The 20,397-nt window shown below is 31.3% G+C and overlaps 1 protein-coding gene across 3 annotated transcripts in view; it reads right to left on the reverse strand.

The window, feature by feature from the left end:
* The window catches only part of CADM2 (cell adhesion molecule 2), a 1,015,461-nt gene that overhangs the window by 276,769 nt on the left and 718,295 nt on the right, over positions 1 to 20,397 (reverse strand). Inside the window, exon 2 of one of the 3 annotated variants that reach the window (XM_045557726.1) lies at positions 11,826 to 11,852. The exons of 1 other annotated variant lie outside the window; for it this stretch is intronic. In XM_045557726.1, the coding sequence (XP_045413682.1) occupies positions 11,826 to 11,852 (27 nt within the window). Of the gene's footprint in view, positions 1 to 11,825; positions 11,893 to 20,397 lie in introns of those variants that run through there. One more of the 3 variants, XM_045557707.1, reaches the window with a different exon arrangement.

Here is a 20,397-nt window from a genome sequence, read left to right on the forward strand (position 1 = left end):
TTCCAACTGGATTCCAACTAGAATAATTTCCTTCTTTTGTTTTAAGTTGTTTGACCCTGACATTAATTGCATTTGGCTACTTTTAAACATCTCATACTGTTACTTATAACATATCTGTTTCCAAGGTAAAACTAGCTGATTAAGTGAAATCTATTTGTAAGGATAAGAATTAAATATTTCATTCCCATCAGGGATCAGGTCTGCCCTTTGCATATGACTTTCAATGACTGGGGGAAACAAAAAAAGTGATTATTTTGAATGCAGACTTCAGTGTCACATATCACAGGATTTGATGATAATAATTCACATTTTTAAGTTTTGATTTTCTGACATGTTTTTGCTGTTTTAAAAGTTACCAATAATAGAATGTATCCCATGAGATAGCTAATTTGTTTTATTCATATTAGACAATCATTTATTTCCAGTGCTACCTTACCTGCAACTGTAAATGCTCTGATATTTAAAATCAAAATAGTTTTATTATCTTTCAAAAATAAGAGCACCCTTTAACATCGTGCTCCTTACAATGAACACAACTTACATTTTGTAGATATTTTTAATAATGGTATTGTCATCTTATTTATTTCCAAGCCACTTTAAGTTACTTTTTTCTCTTCTCCAATTATGCAGAGTTAATTTCAGATCTGTCATTTATATTTGCACAAGGCAGTTTTATCATTTTAAAGAAAACAAATCTTTACAAATTTGTGTAAACTTTACTAACAGAATATATCTTAATATATTCATCTCTTTTTCAATTTTCAAAGTAACAGTATTAATATGATTGACATCGTAAAACTTAATGTTCTTACTTCAATCTACTTTGAAACATAATTCGCATGATGACAGTTTCCTTTAAGACTACAGAGAACTTTTCAACAACAAAAGCAGCATGACTCTATTCAGTCAAAATTTATTTTGGTGTGTGAATCAGCATGAGTCAAAGTTTAATAACAGAATATATAAACTATCATGACCTTCCATTCTGCCATGCTTTAGGAAGACAATGACAACGACATAATGTAAGGCAAAATGCTGGTGTTTATTTTTCTGTGGAATTTTTTTGTGAAAATCATATATAATCTTTTAAAATTATATTCTAAATATATATTTATGTTTGCTGCTACATATAGTTTATTTTAAATCATAGAGACTGATATATCTGTTAAGTTTTATTTGATTTCAAAATATAAAATATACTACTACTACTTTTGACTAGGGCCTTACATATAAACTCAGCAAATATTTGAGAAATGAATGAATGGTTAAGTGTGAATGAATTACTTTGTCATTAAATGCATTTTCAGTTGGTAGATTTTAAATTAGAACAATTGCAGTTTATAATAAATACTTGTTTTTGGTATATCTCTTACTATTCTATGAGTACACATGTTTTCTTTTGTTTTGTTTTAAGAAATCCACAAATGATTAGGACTTTTTAAAATATACGTTCTCCTAACCTGTTTTATATATATAAAAAAGGTAGAGAAGAAAAGAAGGGGTGAGTTATGATGATTGAAATAGTGACAGAAGAAATACTCACAAAACACATATTTTGTTCTAATAAATATGGAGTCAAATTATCATGCTGAAATGACCTATTAGCCATGCCACCTGTTGCACCAGATGCATTAAATAACATTTGAGTGTGAAAAATCCCAAAGCATTTGTTAACACGTCCCAAAAGTGTTGTAAAGAATTTTAAACTCTTTTATCCCAGCTATATTTCACCTAAATCTAAATTAATCCCCCCGTTTTATAAGGAAAAAATATTTCATGCATGAAGAGCAATTTTTATTTTCTGACAAGCAAATCTCAAGTCTTCAATGGATCAAACATCAGATTACCAAGAAGCATCCATCTCTATCTCTACGGGAAGCTATATCTAATATACACAGATATCACCTCCTTATTTCCCAGTTTTCATTTGAATATGCTATCACAAACTAAGTACACAAGCCATTGTGAATATACATTATTGGGATTCCCAAACTCTTGTTAGGCAGCCAGATTTCACAATCTTTACCAAGATGACTTCTGACTGAGGAGGAAGATAATGACTTCATGAGCTATTTGGTATTTGTTCAAGCCAAACAGCATTCCTGCCTTGAATCTAGATAGCATGCTTATTAAGTGAACACAATGCCCATCAGATGGTTAGCCCACCTTAGAGAAAAATGATTACATGGTAATAATTTAGAATCCTATTCTGCCAGGAGGTGATTTTTGCTTGGCGGGATAAGAAAACATGTAAGTAGTGAGTTAAATTAATGACTCTTTTGAAGCTTATAGCACACACATTATTACTGCTTTGATGTCATTAACATAACCTTGTATTGCATTGTAATCAAGAATCAAGTGTACAAATAACTTTTAATCTGTTTTCAAAATAGAATATACAATTAAGATGTGCAGTTTTTTATATGACTTTTACCATGTTATTCTTGACAAGTTATTTTTATTAATAATACAAAGTTCCCTCCCCCTGAATTATTAAGATATATGAAATTTTCAATTATGAGAATCAATAATATAGGTAAGAACTACTTTAGGGAAAAAGGTCTTATCTGGTATTTTTTTTCAGAAATAAAATTTATAATTTTTCCTTCACTTTCACCTGTCTTCCATAGTAGAACATAAATGTACTTTTCTGTGGGCTAATATGTTGACAAGATCAGGATTGTCATTCTAGGTTTCTGGCTTTTGGTCTCCAGTATAGATGATACGAGAAATAAAGAATAATAAAGTATTTTAAATCATTTACAATTATTTAAGGGCACTTATTTAATTCAGGTTGAGTTTTATTTTTCTCCTGCTAAATGTTTCAATTGAATTCTTGAAAGGATTTTCTGTTCTCTCATATCTTCCTGTTTATCTCTAACATAACCACTAACCACTCTAGGCCAAACTACCATCATTTCTCCCTATACTACTATAATTTTCCAGGCAATTCAATTTATCTCTTTGTCATCTGTAGTAATCTCTCCTAATTTGTTCTTCATGAACAGCCAGTAATCTCTTTCAAAGTATAAATGTAAGAATATCCCACAGCCCATATCTCTACTGCCTTTAAAAGCCCCTTCATGGCTTCTCAGTGTTCTTAGAATAGGAAAAAACAAACAAGCAAACCAAAAAACAAAAAGCAGGAAAACTCTGCAACAGGACTTTCATGGCACTGCATTGTCTGGCCATCTATCTCCTCTCACGTTAACCCTGGCTCCCACTGATTCCTCTGCAGGGAACTATATTGGCTTTCTTATACTCCCCTGCTGGCATTCCCTTGGTGTGAGCAGTTCTTCCCTCTTTTCTTTGCCTTCTTGGTTCTGACAAGTTCTTCAGTTTTCTCCTGACCATGACTTTCTCCAAGAAGTCTTCCCCATAGCCTTCTTTTACTAAGGTATATGTCCGTGTAATTGAATCTCAGCATACCATTATGCTATTGTTTCACAGTAGCAAATTTACACTTACATTCCTTCAAATGGTTATATGATGAATCTCTGTATTTTACACTAATTAGCAATTACTAAGCTTTCCATTGATTCCACATCACTAAATTCAGGGGTAAATTTTCAGTTGTCATCTATCTCATCACAAACATTTGTCCCAGTTGAATATCACTTATTTTTTGAGGACATTTTCTTCTCTTGTTGCTTTTTCTTCTTCTCTGACTCTTTTGTTTATATCTTATCCTCTGTTTCATCTCTTTAAGGTTGGAATATCTGAGAGACCAAGTCCGAATGTTTCTGTTTTTTTCTCTAGCTACACTTGTGCATCACCGAGCTCATCCAGTCTCATGGCTTATATGCAGTTCATACACTAATGATTTCTAGCTGTTTTATCTACAGTGTAGAATTTTTTCTAAATTTTGCATTCATTAAGCCAACTTTTACTTGTCATTTTCACTTGAATGCCTAATAGTCTCTCCAACTACGTATGATGAAAACTGAATTCCTCTTATTCTCCATCTTGCAAATGTAACTTTGTCCTCCATTCTTCAGACAAAAGAAAAAACAAACAAACAAAAATTGATATTGTTCTACACTCCACCCTTTATATCATATTCTACTTACAGTCAGCAAATTCTACTAGGTGTAACTTTACCTTCATTGCTATGACTCTAAGCCTACCATCATCATTTGTCCTCTGGTTTCTTGAAAAGTCATCCTAACAACGCTCATTCCAGTCTTTTTTCACCAGAGCAACTAAATTGATCCTGTTAAAGCTAAGCCAGTATTTATCTTTTTTCTGTTTAATCTTCCAGTAGCTCCCATTGCAGCTGGAGAAAGCCCAAAATCTTTACATGACTTGTGTCTTCATCCCCTTTATGACCTTCTCTCTTATTTACTCTCCCAGGCCCACGTTTTCCCAGCATCACAGGTCTGTTGAATGTCTCTTGAATAAGCAGGCCAGTCATTGCCATAAGGGCTTTGTACTTTGCTGTTTCCTCTTCTTGGAATGATTCTCCCAGATATCCACATGGCTTTCTCCCTCCCCCTCGATTCTCTGCTCAAATATTCTCTTTTTCTGGACTCACTATTGAAAATTAGAACCACTGTCTTCTCTACTCTGCCCAAGCTCTATCTCACTTTTCTGCTTTATATTCTTCTTCATAATGGCTATATAACATACTACAGGTTTTAACATTTTCCGCCTGATATATTTCCTGGAGTCCCTGAATATTGAATGTTGAATAAAAGAATAAATGAATGACTGAATGAGTGGAAGCCCCATGAAGTAAAAAATTAAGGAATATATGTGTATATATGTATATATATTTTTTCTCTGCATTGTATCTTAGCACAGGGCTATCACCTGAATGTTTGTGACCTGTTGATATGTGTATGTTGAAACCCAATAACCAGTGTGACAGTATTAGGAGGTGGGTTTTTAGGAGGTGATTACATCCTGAGGGAGGAGACCTCATGATAGGATTAGTGCACTTATAAAAGAGGCCCAGAGAGCTGCCTTGCCTTTTCCACCATGAGAGAGCACAGCGGGAAGGTTCTGCAATATAAACCACAAAGTGGCCCTCATTGGACACTGACTCTGTAGGTGCCTTGATCTAGGACTTTCCAACCTCCAGAGCTGTGAGAAATAGATGTCTATAAGCTATTCAGTGTATATTATTTTCTTATAGCAGCCTGGATGGACTAAAACATACCATATAGATGTTCAATAAAAATTCATGAAATGAAGAAACACTGTTTGTTTTACTCCTTTCTGAGTTCAGTAAGAAAAAGCATGAAAGTTATCTCATTATTATAAGGTTTTTCATGTATATTAATTATTAGCACAGGCTGAGTACAGGGGCCACATTTTACTCATCACTGAATATCAAGTTTCTGTCTTCGTAATTATGCCTTATTTAATTAAAAGCTACTTACATCTGGATATCAGTTGGCTGTTTTAAAAGTGCTTTCACATATTCTTTTTGATCATTATAACTATGAGGTAGGTAGTATTGTTATTTTAATTTCTATTTTACAGGGCAAAGAAATAGTAGGTGAGATACAAGAACCCATGAACTCCAGTAACCTTCTGCAAAGCTTTTAATTGTACACTTTGCTAGTGATAAATAATTTATCTTAGTATGTCAAGTCAAAGATTTTTTTCTAGTAAAAATATATAACCCTAGCCTCATCTGACATGAAATATAAAGTGGCATTTATTTTTAGCATAATTCAACTTTTAGCTTTATAGCATGTGTTTCAAAAAAGCCCCTAAATGCCCAACTGCTACATATTGATCACTATGCTTTTCCTTATTATAGACTTTTTCTGTTTAAAAACCTGCAAGAAGCTGCAAACCTTAGGATTTTAATTACAAACTTTCTGAACCCCCACATGGCTGCCGTAGAATAAGCAAATACAATTTTTATGAGCATAATAGAATGACATGAACCAATTGAATAAATTGAGTCCCAGAAGATCTTGCCTTTCAGATGAGATGTGTTTAGAGAGAGAAAGTATTGTAATGATTTATGTGTAGTGGAAATGAGGACATGAACTTAAAGTAACAATGCTTAAACTAATTTCTAATTGGTATACAAAATTGGGCCTTGTTTTGGTGGCAAATGAGTTGTGTTTATCCTCACATCCACAGTAAAGCTCAAATCTATATTTGCATTTCAAGAAGAAAAGAGAGACAAGGGAAATGCAGCTCCATTAAATCAATTGAAAAATAATATTCATTTAGACTTGCAAAGGGAATATCTAGAGGTGTCTTTTCATTGTGACCCAGACTAGTTTGTACTGTGCAACATAAAGGAGAACAGTTACACAACAGAGAGTAATGAGATACTCCATAGTGCAAATACGTGTCAAAATCCCTATACAGTGAGAAATAAAAAACAGAAACCAAACTTCAAACTTCAAATGAAGCTGTATTTCAGAAAATTATCTATATTCCGACCTGTTGAATCATCTTACAACCACATTGTTATAAGCACACTCTTTATCCCTCCCTATCTACCTCTCCTGAGTTCAGCATTTCACATTAGCTGTGCCTGAAGCTTTTCTAGAACATTACTCATCTTATTGAGAAACTAATTGCCTTCGCACTTTCCCAAGAGGGAATAAGTGAAGTTAGCAATGAGGTGAATGAATTAAAGAGAAGAAAGAGAAAAAGAGTAAGAAAGAGAACAAAAGAAAAATGAGAATAAATAAAGAATGAGAAATAACAAGTCTACCTGGAGAATATTTTCTTGGCCAGTGTACCTAAGTAGGTCTGATGTTCTTGTTCTCACTATCAACTCATCATCATTCTATGTTATCCTCACTTCCAATCCTACTTGTATCTGAATGGGTGGGACCCTGGTAAATGTATTTTAAAAAGTAAGATTTAGGTAAAGTATAATATTGAGCAATCTGCTCTCTTTAGAGGATTTAATAGATTAAAAGCTTAAATTCAGAAATCAGTATGTCTGGTTTGAAATTTTTGTCCTGCCTCTTACTCATTTTGTGGATTTAAAAAATTTCTTAACTTTTTGTTTTATTTTCCACATTATAAAAGTGAGGATAATAATGGTATCTATCTCAGAGGGTATGTGGGGATTGAATTAGAAAATACATATAAAATTTTTAGCATAATGCCTGGTACATAGTAACATTCAAGAAAGATTAGCTGTTAAAACTATTATTGTTATTCATTCTTTTAAAAGTTAGAAAATGTTGCAGTAATAAATTATCTTTATCAATATTATCACGTTATCATATATATCTGTGTCTTCAGAAATTTTCCTGGAGAAGTGAAATGATCTAGAAGGTGGATTAAGAAAGCAATCTTCCTAAAGGTACCATCAGGGCTTTCCCCTGGAGCCCTTAGTGAAATATGTGTTACAGAAACATAATATGCTTTTAAATTCTCTAACAACTCCAAATATTCCCTTAGATAAGTCTTGAGTAGAATAAACATAAGCTTCAATAATTATTTCTTTATTTGTTATTTTTGGTGAAGATTTTGTAGTTTCTATGCAAGAGTTTGGATAATTTCTTACTCTGTAAAATTTAACTATAGTTTCAACAAAAAGAGTTTTGTGATGTTTTAGAAAGAAATTATATTATGGCCTTATTACTCAATTTCTCCACTGATAATAAAAGCAAGATATTCTTACATTTTAAGTATTATGTAAACCTCAGTGTCATAATTTTTGATTTTTTTCCCTTTCTTTTAACTTTGAGTTGAAATTTTTTAAATAATACCACTTATATACTTTGGGTTTTAATATTAAAAATGAAGAAAAATAATATATATCTAGTGTATCATTCACATTTTTATTTTATGTGTTTATTTTAATTTTATAAATGAATATAAACATATGAATGCCACCATGAAGGTAAAATATAACCTATACTTATAGAAAAGATTTATTTTTTGGACTTGCATTTCATGTTTTATGTTTACTTACATTTTCTCATAGGTATTTAAATTGTAATAATAATGATGATAAAAATTATAATAGGTAAAATGTACTGAGTACTTACTATGTGCCATTTCTTAGGTTAATTCCTTTTTATAATTTATTCACTATAATTGTCACAATAACTGAATGTTGAGTGAAGTTCAATGAAGTTAGTCAAATTGTCCAGGCACCCAAATCTAGTGAGTTGCAAAACCAGGATTCTACGGTCTGCCTGTATAACTATAAAATGGATGTCTTAATATATAGGATGTACTCTATAAGCTAAAATATAGGCAATCCATTTAAGATAAAATATCAGAATAGTTTGAGGCAATGTCTCAACTTCAACTTCTTACGAGCATTTCAGTTCACCCTCAAATTGTATAATATGGTGGGTAACCTGAAATTGCAAATGTAATACTTTGGTTTTATAGCAATTTTTTTAATATTCTCATTTGAATAAATCATTTATTTGATAATATTATCTATGACTATTATGTAATAAACCCAGTAAATTGAGATACTTATTCTCCTTTGAACCACATATATATCTCAATTTAGATAGCTGAGGGCTTTGCATTATCTTTTAATTCTTAAGCAAAGTCAGAATAATTATGTTAATTTTATTTGAGGAATGAATAATGATTATATGATTGTTGAAATTTAAAATATTCACTTTGAAAATAATAGCTAAAGGCTGGTATTCAAGAAATGGCATAAAATGTTACCCCACTATAGTTGCCAATTTTGAATCAAAAATAAAGCCCCTAAATCAGGATTAAAGACTAAACATATATTTTCTGGGATAAAGCTATTTAAAAATTTGTAAGATCTTGGAACAATATTAGTCATTAAGAAACATTAAGTATATTTTTATAAATTTATAGTAGTGTGAAATAAAATCATTTTATACAAAGACAAGTTAAGAGTACTCTAAGGTACCTTTTTCCTCTAAGTGATAACACATTGATAATCTTATTTAAAATTCAGCATGATATGCAAATGTAGGATAAATTCTAGAATGTTGAGAATTGAAGCAGGAAACAAGTTAGAAACTACTTCAGGCAACCTCTGAGGAATAAGTGATTTAAAGAATAAGGATCCATGTAAAAGTTACTATAGGGATAAATTAGGGCAATTTGATAATTAATTGAATGTGAGGGACACTGAGTAGGAGAATTTAAACATGTTTCAAATTTTTTCAACCTAGGGAATTAGACAAATATTGGTGTCATGGGAAGACATGGCAAGCCCAGAAGGTTCTTATTTGCAACAATAAATAAATAAATAAGAAGAATATCAGTTTCTAATATTAAAGAAGAAAATATTCAGCAAGGAGATGAAGTATCATTTAGGAGTTTAGTAGGAATAACAAGTCCAGAAAAGTGATAATAGTTTCTACAGAGATAAAAAAAGAGATAGTTGCCAAGTGATTTAATAAAATTCAGATCTATTATGTTTATACTATTGTTTTCAGATAACTGGTATAGTAACCCACATTTTAAAAAGTAGAAAGAGAAAAATTGGGGTAATTTTCTATGCCATTACTAATAACTGCTGACTCCCAGCAACTTCTGTTTTAATCTAAAAGCCAATGAACTGCTAGTTTAAGAGGTTGTTTAAGAATTTTGTTGGGAAGTTGATGTTAAATTCGCCAGTCTATGGTTTCTGGAACAGAATCATTCCTCCTTAAGAAAAACTCAGAACAATATTTCTCTATCTTCCAGAGGCTCCCACATTTGCATGACTCCATAAGGATAAATGAATGAGATGTAATCCTCTCTAAAACTTCCCTTGGTTCCCTAGAAAATACTTTTTCTGGGCCAGAAGAAATAAACTATTTTTAAGCAACCATCTGCTCTTATATTATCTTGGGTTTTATTTTTTTCTCTTTATCCACATTTTTTCTTTTTTTCTGTTTGAAGATCATTTGCCTTGACATAGAAATTGGACAATAAAAGCATTGAGTAGTTCTATAATATTATCTCTACATAATGTACAACATTTTCAAACAACTGTAAGAAATAAAATTTCAATTTCTACTTGAGGCGCAGTTAATTTTAGAAAGTGTCATTTCTTGCCTTCATAACACCTTGTAGATGCAAAAACATAGGCATAAGGTAAACTGTGTCCTAAACTCCCCTGCAGGCTTGTATAGAAGTGGAGAGAAGAGATTCAAATAAAATGGATACGTGTGGAACAGCAGGGATGGAAGTGTGGGAAGCATTAAATAGGGTACAGATATATGCTTATATTTCAAAACTCTAGCTAGCTAGCTTGCGTCCTGACGTGACTTGACAAACACCTATAATATAATTTATGGCTGTAATACTTCAATGGTAAATTGTCTTTCCTATATTCAATTCTTTGCAACCTTCATATTATAATTTGAATTATAATTGTTTTTGAGAATAATTAAGTGAACATAGATGTGATTATTACTAGAGGTTTTACCTAATCATATACTGTAATGACTTGTGATCACTCCATTGCCTATTATATCATCTTCAAATTTATTTCCCTCCATTTTCTTGTAAAAGCACAGGACTTTATTCAGAAGTTTCCCCTTTATACTGAAATGAACTGTACACATTTCTGCTTCTATATCTTTACTTATGCTTTCTAATTAATTTTTATGTACCTTTTTAAATGTACATCCTAGTCATCCTTCAAGAACCACTTCTAGCTTCACCTCCTACATAAAGTATTCTTCAAGGATTCAAGGGCTGATCTGAGTCTCTAACTGCCTTTATACACATATGCTATACCCCACAGTTAATGCATCATTATACATTGTTTTCAATTCCTCATTCTTAACACTACATTTCTTAACCTCTTATCATATAAATATATTATGTGTATATATTAAACATGTATCCATTATCAAGTAACTTATTAATTGTTCTGTGAATGTATTTTTTTTTTATTCACAATCAGGAAATTACTATGGCAAGGATTGGCTAATTCTTCTACTACATTTACTGGAACAAGAAACTAGTGTAGGTGTGGAGGTTATAAGAAAATGCGACAATAAGTTTGCCATCTTATCATTTACATCTTTAGTATTTTATAAACAAATATATTGTTAGGAAAATATTGTATGGTAAATGCTTGATCTTATAACCAGGGAGCAGTTAACACTTCAAGATGGGACTATGTCATAGCGTTAAAACTAGAAAACAAGCTGTAAAACTAGAATCTGGACTGGAAAGAAGAAAAATGTTTTTTGCTATTTAAGAAGAAGCAGCAGAAAATATTTTTTTAAAAAAGCATATGTATAGCTCTAGAGAATATGAAATTGAAATACATAAATGATAAATCTATGATACAGTATCATACATAGATTTAAATTTTTTCAAACTCATAAAAACTTGGACACATCAAGACAAAATTTTTTTTCAAGGAGATATTTTGAGCATTGGACATGTACATCCTCTATCACGAAAATATATTTTCAGGTTTCTAACAAATATAAACTTAATGCAACTAAAATATAGAAGAAAAGTTATAATAGAAACCTACAATTTATAACATTCAATTTTTAGAGGATTAAATTTTTTCCACATAATTCTATGAAGGCATGCTTAATTTTGAAACTTTCCATCAGGTTTATTTTATGCTGTAGTTTTTCCAATACTCAATTTTATCAAGGAAACTAAGGTCAACAGACAAAATGTTAACATACAAAAGCACTTTATTCCACTTTGGAATAGCCATGCAAACAACCATGCAAACAACCGTGCAAACACAGATATATATCAGAAACTGTGTAATTGAAATAACTTATATTTGTAGGAATTTATGAATATCTATATCCTGAAATAATATTAGCACCAACAGAATTGACTCCATCATTTAAGAGAACTTAAGCGACTGAGCAGAAAAATGAATCATGATGAGTCATGCAGATTGAACAGGAGCTCACCTTTGACTTTATTCTTTGAAGCAGCGGCTGGTACCAACGAAAGGTTGCACAAGAAGAAAACAAACATTAGATGTTAGATAGAGTCCCTAACTAGTAAGAAAACAGAGATGTTAATAGTATTAAAGTCTAGAAAGAGTACATTTATGATTACATCTTCAACACACTTTAGATGAATCAGATCTATAACAAAGAAAACGACAGTTGTTATATTTTGTTAGTGTATGATTAAATCCTTTGCATAAGAAAAAGTAAGATGGACAGGAACTACGCAGTACAAATTCCCACATCACAAGTCACCAAGTTGCTTTTAAAAAACACATATCTTTCTTTCTCTTAACTCTAAATTTTAAATAAAATCAATTAAAGAAATACATATAGTTCAGATATATTTAATACTATTTAACAATTACAATGTAACCCCATGAAGTTTTGATAAATCACAAGAGCAAGTCACTTCCATTTTTTGAACAATTTCTAAAGGCTGGAGACTGACTTTGAGCACTTTCCATACATCTTCCACCTAATAATGTCAAGCCTGAGGAGTAAGTTTTGTTGTCCTTCCCTCATAGGTATAGAAACTAAAACTTAGAAAGGTAAAAATACTTGCTCTAGATGACACAGTTGGAAAGAAGCAAATTTGGGATTTGATCTTAGGTGTATCTGATTCCAAAATTTGTGCTCTAAGACAGCAGCCCCCAACCTTTTTGGCACCAGGGACCAGTTTCATGGAAGACAATATTTCCATGGGGGGGTGGGAGCAGGAGCAGGGGTCAACGGAGTTCTGCTGTACCGTCCACCTCCCTGGAGCTGAGGACCGCAGCTATTAATTTACAATCTCATACTGTTGGGATTTAAGGAACTAATTCACCACCTAAATTACAAGCATCAGTTCTACAAAGCAAAATCAAAATCATACAATATATTAAACTGCAGGTATGTGGGTACTTGGTTAGCCACATAGCTATGAAACTAGAAAACCCCATTATTTTAAATGACATTATTCCCATTAAGAAGTTGAGGTTTAAGCTTATTTAGTGGCAGAACTTGAGGCAGAAGTAAATTTAATGAGGAAATTAGAACAGTCCTACAGGACAATCCCCCACTCAAAAGAAGAAGTCTAGTCAAAAAGCACAATTAAATACCTCTAAACACTTTTGAAGCGATATATTCTACTTTGATTTATATATTGTTTAAAAATGGAAATTGACAAACGAAGGAGTTCTTTTTCACTTTCTAAATTCTTTTAAAGATGAAGTAGTCTATCCTCTAATTGGGAAATATGCAGTCTCTAGTTTGGTAGACCTTTAGTGAAATTTAATTTAGATTTTAGATCTAAATTAAAATTTAGTACTTACAAGCTACATATGGAAACTTTTAATTCATACTTCATTCTTTCAAGTTATTTAGAGCTAAAGAAAAATTTCTAGAAAGTCTACATGCATGCCAGACTATTTACAGAGAATTTCATTTTTCATCCACCATCACAAACACTATCTTACGATTTGCATATATCTTCTGCTACTTCATTTTTAAAATGAACATTATATTTTTAAAATAATAAATATATTTTCAAGCAAAAGTATTTTAAGTAAAAGAAAAAATATTTCAGGAAATCTGGATTAAGTCCTCATCTTAAACACATTCAAACTCTGTTTATCCCACGGCTTTAAAATGGGCATAGACGGTTGGACAGGGAGAATGTGCACAATATAATTGTTAAGATTAAAAATATAAAACTAACTTAGAAATCAAAGATCTAAAATTTACTAGCTGCTTTATGATATTTTTACTAGTTATGATGCAACAATTCATAAAATTTAAAGCCCAATTAGAGTCACTAAAGTATTTAATATTAAAACTTTAAGAGTCTTTTTTTAACCAGGAAATTCACATTCTTTCAATGAATGTACTACTCTGCTTTATTGTTTGTTTCTAAATACGGAATTGATCCATATCAAAAAATTAGAAGTGATCTAGAAAAGTAAACAATGTCCCCTCTCCCTCTCCATTGTCAGCTTCTGAGATAATCAATGTTAACAGTTTCCTAATGTTAAAATAATAAAATGTGCAGTTCTTATAAAAAGCAGTAACTTAAAAAATTTTTGCATATTTTGTTTCCAAAAACAAGATCATACTATTATTACTTTGCAGTCTGCTTTACCCACATTTTCCAGGTTAATACATGGAGTGCTAACTAACTTATTTTAATAATTGCATTATTTTTCTATAGTTTATATGAAATATGGGACTATTTCCTATTGTCAGGTTGTTTGTAGTATTTCTTTTTCTTCTACTAATAATGATAATTTTGCAACACACATGTTTATGGCATATCCCTTATGCACTGTAATGGTATTTTATTTCCACAGGATAGATTTCCAGGTTGTTTTCATATCTCTACCCAGAAAATCACTGAAGAAGATGAAGCCCTTAAATATCACAGATGAAAGAGATGAAAATATTTAGGAAGAAAATGTGCAAGTATAGTCAATGTTCTAAAGTAAGAAGTTAACCAGAAAAAGAAAGAAAAAGGAGAGAGAATGAAAAGTAGAGAATCTAATGTCTAAAATAACTGATACACTGAAAACTCCTTAGATCTTTTAAACTAAAAACTATTTTATTTAGCTTTTCTTACTATTCATTTTCAATTAAAAATTCAGTTATTGATTTTCTGGTAAAATTTGAGTAGATTTCTGAGGAATTATTTTCATTTATTTAAGGTTTCTTTTGTATTTTAAGACTGTACAAAGCTGAATAAATTATTTTTAGATTATGTCGAAATATTATTTGCCTCAATTTCAAAGAAAAGATTATAATGCAGCAATACATTGACTGGTTCATGTGAAGAAAAATTCACTTCAAACCGAAATTCATCATTTGAAAAATTTTAGCATGAATTCAAAGAACCATTGCCAAAAACCCTTATTAATTTGGGAGACAATTATAATTAATTAGCTTCTAATATGTAACAAATACAACCAATCTTTTATAAAAATTATTTTTTACTAAAAATTTGTGAAATAAAGATAGAGAAAACATATCTTTACATGTGTCAGTAGAGACAGTTCTCAAATATATGAAGGCAGAGGATTTTATTCTTAGGTTATTGGGTAGGTACCAAAATAAAACAGAAAGGAAAACAAAAGCTCTATGTAGGTTTCTGTGTGTGTTCGGGCAGCTATTACTAGACTAGGCTGGTTAATATAATTGGAAAGAGGCCAGGCTACCAGGCTTGTTAGCCCAATTATAATTCTCTGCATATTCAATAAAAGAAGCCAAGATGACAGCAATACTGTCATAAATGTCATGTTCAATACTTGTAAGATTTTCCATTGTCAGCACAGTCCAATTATAAGTCAATTGTAAAGTGCACATTGCACACCACCCCAAAGTGACTGAAAATTATCTTAAAAATGCAATTTTTAACTGTTTATAGTTAATATGAAAAGAAAGGAATTAAAGGTACTTTGACCAGCGAAAAGTTTTAGATATGTCATCAACCTCTCTTTACCTTTATAATAAAGGCAGCAAGTTATAACTATAACATTACAATTGTTCACACTATTTTTCAGAGATTATTAGTTATGTTAGATTTGTAAATGTTAACAATTATAATATTAATTATATGAAAACCTATACATATAATTTTTGAAGAAAAATCATGTGAATAACAAGAGAATTACCATAGCTATTACATAGGAATGCTGAATAGTCAGTGGATCCTAGGTATTATATTAATAAGGTCTATCTCTAAAAACTCCAATACAAACAATCAAAAAGTAAAAATGCAGTTAATTAATTATGTTACCAATTTGCTTAATTAGTTTCATTGAATTAGGCACATGTCTGGCTATTTGGAAGAGATAACACTGTCAAATAATTTTTCAAAGAAATGAAGAATCTGAAATAGCATTTCTCAAAATGGAGCACAAAGACTATAAATAGGGCAGGAGGGCATTCTCAGGGGAAATTAGATAAATTTCACCTACCTCAAAACTGATACGACCTAGTGACATTTTTGCTATTCTTTTAATTCTTGCTTTTTATTTTAACATTAACTGTCATAACGAAATGATTGTATATATTAATCAGTATATGAAATATATGGATAATGCAGGATTTACTGGTGCCTTTAGGAATGTCTCCTGATAAGTTATTTATCAATAAAACATTTAGTAAATAGCTAGCAAAATCTTTACTAATATTTATTCAGAAAGCACTACAGCACTGTATATTTTTAATATTATGCAGAATTTTACTGAAATATTTTGATATTTTTCGATTCTTCCTTATATGCAAAAATTTATAGATAAGGGACTATTGTTTCTTAAAAGGGAGGCAATAAACTTAGCGCTTGGACTTTTTAAGGAGACAGAGGTTCCTGACATCTACGACTTTATATTCAGATATATTCAATGTTTCCCTTGTCCCAAAAGTATCTACGATGAAAAAAGACAAAACAAAACTTTCCCATTGGCAGCTACTGTGCAATATAAAGTTTTTATATATGAAAAGAAGTTGCCATCATAGTACACAGAACAAATTATAAAAATGAAACAATGGCATTGCCACTGCTTCCCAAAAGAAATACTGTACAAGGAAAATGTTGAGATCCAACATATTAGAAAACTGTGCTTCCGAGAGGATAAATGACCACAGAGGTCTTTGGTAGTAAATATATAACCCAAACACCACACTGCCAACATACATCGTTTAAAATCCTCTAAGTCAAAACGTAATCATTAGATATCGTATAACATGGTAATGCTAATAAATACCAGGTGATTTTGTTTCCTTTTTACAAAAAAGTAAATCACACTGATTTGAAAGGGGGAAATGCTAGTCTTTCAAGACATGGTAATTGCTTTATAGGACTAGACAACCACCTATATTTTCCCCCTTTTTGTTTTTCTCTCCAAGCATGCAACACAGAGTTAAACACATTGTCTTCACTAATCATCTGAGACATGTAAAATAACATGGTTCTCTATCCACTAACATCACCTAAACAGTAGAATTTTCTTCTAATGCTTATTAGAATTCAAAGACTTAAAAAAGTGTGACTTTAATTTCTTTCACTAGTTTTGCTAGATTTTCTTTCTTAATAACCACACACATTTCATGCTAGGAAAAAAGTACAAAAAGATATATAAAATATTTTAGAAAGAAACATTTGCTATAGGAGGTATGCCCCAGAGTAATCAAATGTTTGATGAGTGGAAATTATTCTTAATAGAAACATTTCAGCTAATAAATAATGAGGAAATAATAGAAAATCACTATTCTACAATCTCCAATGTCTTGTATTTAGGCAATGATTACCATTCCTACTAACATCATTAAAAGGGAGACTGCCAAGCACTATATGCTCCCTCATGGAAGGCCAGAAGAATTTTTGTAAAAATAATCAAACCTTGAAAGGGCCATGCCTGTACCTGGAACTTCCAAAGTCCAACAAATTTGAGGGAGAAACAAATATTTCAAATTGATGTAATTAGTCAACTTTTTTTTTTTTTTTTTTTTTTTTTTTTTTGAGACAGAATCTTGCTCTGCTGCCTGGGCTAGAGTGCTATGGCGTCAGCCTAGCTCACAGCAGTCTCCAACTCCTGGGCTCAAGCAATCCTTCTGCCTCAGCCTTCCAAGCAGCTGGGACTACAGGCACATGCAACCACGTCTGGTTAAGTTTTTCTATTTTAGTAGAGACGGGGTCTCACTCTTGCTCATGCTGGTCTCAAACTCCTGAGCTCAGGCAATCCTCCTGCCTCAGCCTCCCAGAGTGCTAGGATTACAGGCATGAGCCACTGAGCCCAGACAGTCAAATCTTGAATGTGGGAATCTACACACAATTTTGGCATTTGGTTCCCTTCATAAATATATTTCAGGGAAAAAAATACAGTTGGAGGAGGGAACTAAAAGACACATCATGCAATTAAATTACCATGTATAGACTATGTTGGATCCTGAGTTGAGTGTTGGATATTTCAGAATGTTAGGGAAGTATTATTAATATTTAGATGGGATGTAGTATTGTGACTATATTTTTCAAGTCATTATCTTTTTACAAAATTAAATGCTGACAAAAAAATTTCATAATAATCTTGGGATGTGTGATGTTTATTTGTTTATTATATTTTCTTCCCATTTTTTATATGTTTGAAATTTCTGATTAATAAAAAACTGTCAAAATCTTTCAAATATTGAAATAAAAATCGAGGTGTACTAATGGGTGTGGTGCACACCATCTGGGGGATGGACACACTTGAAGCTCTGATTCAGGAGGGGCAAGGGCAATATACGTAACCTAAACATTTATACCCCTGTAATATGATGAAACAAACAAACAAACAAAATCCAGGTGTATTTCTGTTTTATGTACAGTTAACCCTTGAACAACACAGGTTTGTGTGAGTCCACTGACATGTGGATTTTCTTTTGGGTTTGCTACCCAGAGACAGCAGCCCCTCCTCTTTCTCCTCCTCCTCAGACCACTCAACATGAAGACAGTGAAGATGAAGACCTTTATGATGATCCACTTCCACTTACTGAATAGTAAATATATTTTATCTTCCTTATGATTTTCTTAATAACATTTTCTTTTCTCTAGCTTATTTTATTTTAAGAATAAAGTATATAATATATATAGCATGCAAAATTTTTTAATTGACAGTGTAATTTATCAATAAGGCTTTCATTCAACAGTAGACTACTATTAGTTAAGTCTGGGAGGAGTCAAAAGTTATACTCGGGTCTTTGACTTCACTGGGAATCAGCACCCCTGACCCATGTTGCTCAAGGGTCAAGTGTGTTACTATTTCTCAATACTTTTCCCATAATATGATTTGATATGATAATGCATGTAACACAGCACAGTGTTGACTACCTATTGATATTTATATAGAATGAGGTTAACTTATCACATGAATAAATTATTTATGGCATGTGCAAGGCAAACAGGCATAATGGAAATAATTCTGGTTTATGTAATTCTGTCTTTAAATAATAGGATATTAGTAATATTCACTAAAATATGACCATTTTGTTTTCATAAAGTTGAAACAGAACTTTACTGAAAGTTTTGAACTACTTTATTCATGTGTATTGTGAGATTTAAGTAATCTCTATAGTTATGTATTTTCCATTTTCCTGAATTAATTGTAAGTATAAACATAACTGTTATTTTGTATTAAGAATTTTTTCTCTCTACTGTTTCCATGTTTCTACCATTGATATTTTACACATAAAATATTTATAGTATCTTATTCTATATTTATTCTTTTTACTCTCAAGAATCTCTTTAAACTTCATGAGTCACTACCAGTTTTTAAATCTCTATTTCTTATGCTATATTTCATACTTTCCTGCAGGCTTATGGCTTTTGCACCAATAAGCAGAGGGGAGAAGTTTTTAAGTCAAAAATAGGACTCAAACTCATGCTTCTAGAGGAGATTATAAGATAAATACAAACCCTTACATTTCTTAGTCATATATTATTATGAAACCTTAAGGAAATACGGGAATAAAAGGCTCTCAATAAATAAAATGCATGAGTAAACTTTGAAGTTACATTTTATGTCTACATTACTAAACCAAAAAGCTATTTTTAGAAATATCCTAACTCTATAACTGGAACAAAACAATGTTGAAGATTTGTCTCATTTTGTGTTATTCCCAGATCCTCAGTGGCCAATTTTGACGGATATATTTAATATACACACTCTAGAATGTATGGCCAATTACATGAACAGTATTAACTGTAAGGAATGTTTATAAATAGATCCTTAGAAAATTAACTTCCAAAATCAGTGAGATTTGTCACATTTTCTTTTATGTTCAATATGTTAATGATTTCAGTTTTTCTACTGAATTACATCCTAATTTAAATGTTTTACTCACTAATTTAATTTAAAATACATTCTATTTTACTCATGTAAATATACACAAATTAAATGATAATTTTATGTCCATAATTAGTATTGGTAAATATTAAAACAACTATAATGCTTGTTTGAATACTTTTTGAGCCACCAAGGGTCTCAGATTGTCAAGCAGAACCAACTGTGGGAGGACATCTGTGGATAGGACATAAACTTTTTCTCTCTATGTGTATGCAAATGTGTATATATGGAATACTGTTTTGCATAATCACATATGCATATTAATAATAACAGTTTTCTTGTTTTATACCATTGATAACTTATTAATTTTTATCTTTTTTTCTAGGAAGAATAATTGATGGACTCTGTATTAGTAATGAAAATAGTTTTCAACAAGAAAATCAAAGTATCACCTAGTAAACACATTTATTGACTAGTGACAGTTTTGCAATAACTATAATGGGTGATTGGGATTCATTGCCCTAAAGTAAGACAATATCACCTGGGAATTACACAAACCCAGGGGTTTACAGCACCAGCTTAAGTAGCATAGTGACAGGATGTAGGACAAGGAGTAAAAATAGCTCAAATAAAAATAAGCACAAACAAATATTTGATAGAAATAATCAAATGTTTTCGTATGACAAGTACTTAGTTTTTGAGATGATGTAACTAAATAGAGAGAAACTGAGAACCAT

The sequence above is a fragment of the Lemur catta genome, chromosome 1 (assembly GCF_020740605.2).
Source record: "Lemur catta isolate mLemCat1 chromosome 1, mLemCat1.pri, whole genome shotgun sequence".
Lineage (NCBI taxonomy): Eukaryota > Metazoa > Chordata > Mammalia > Primates > Lemuridae > Lemur > Lemur catta.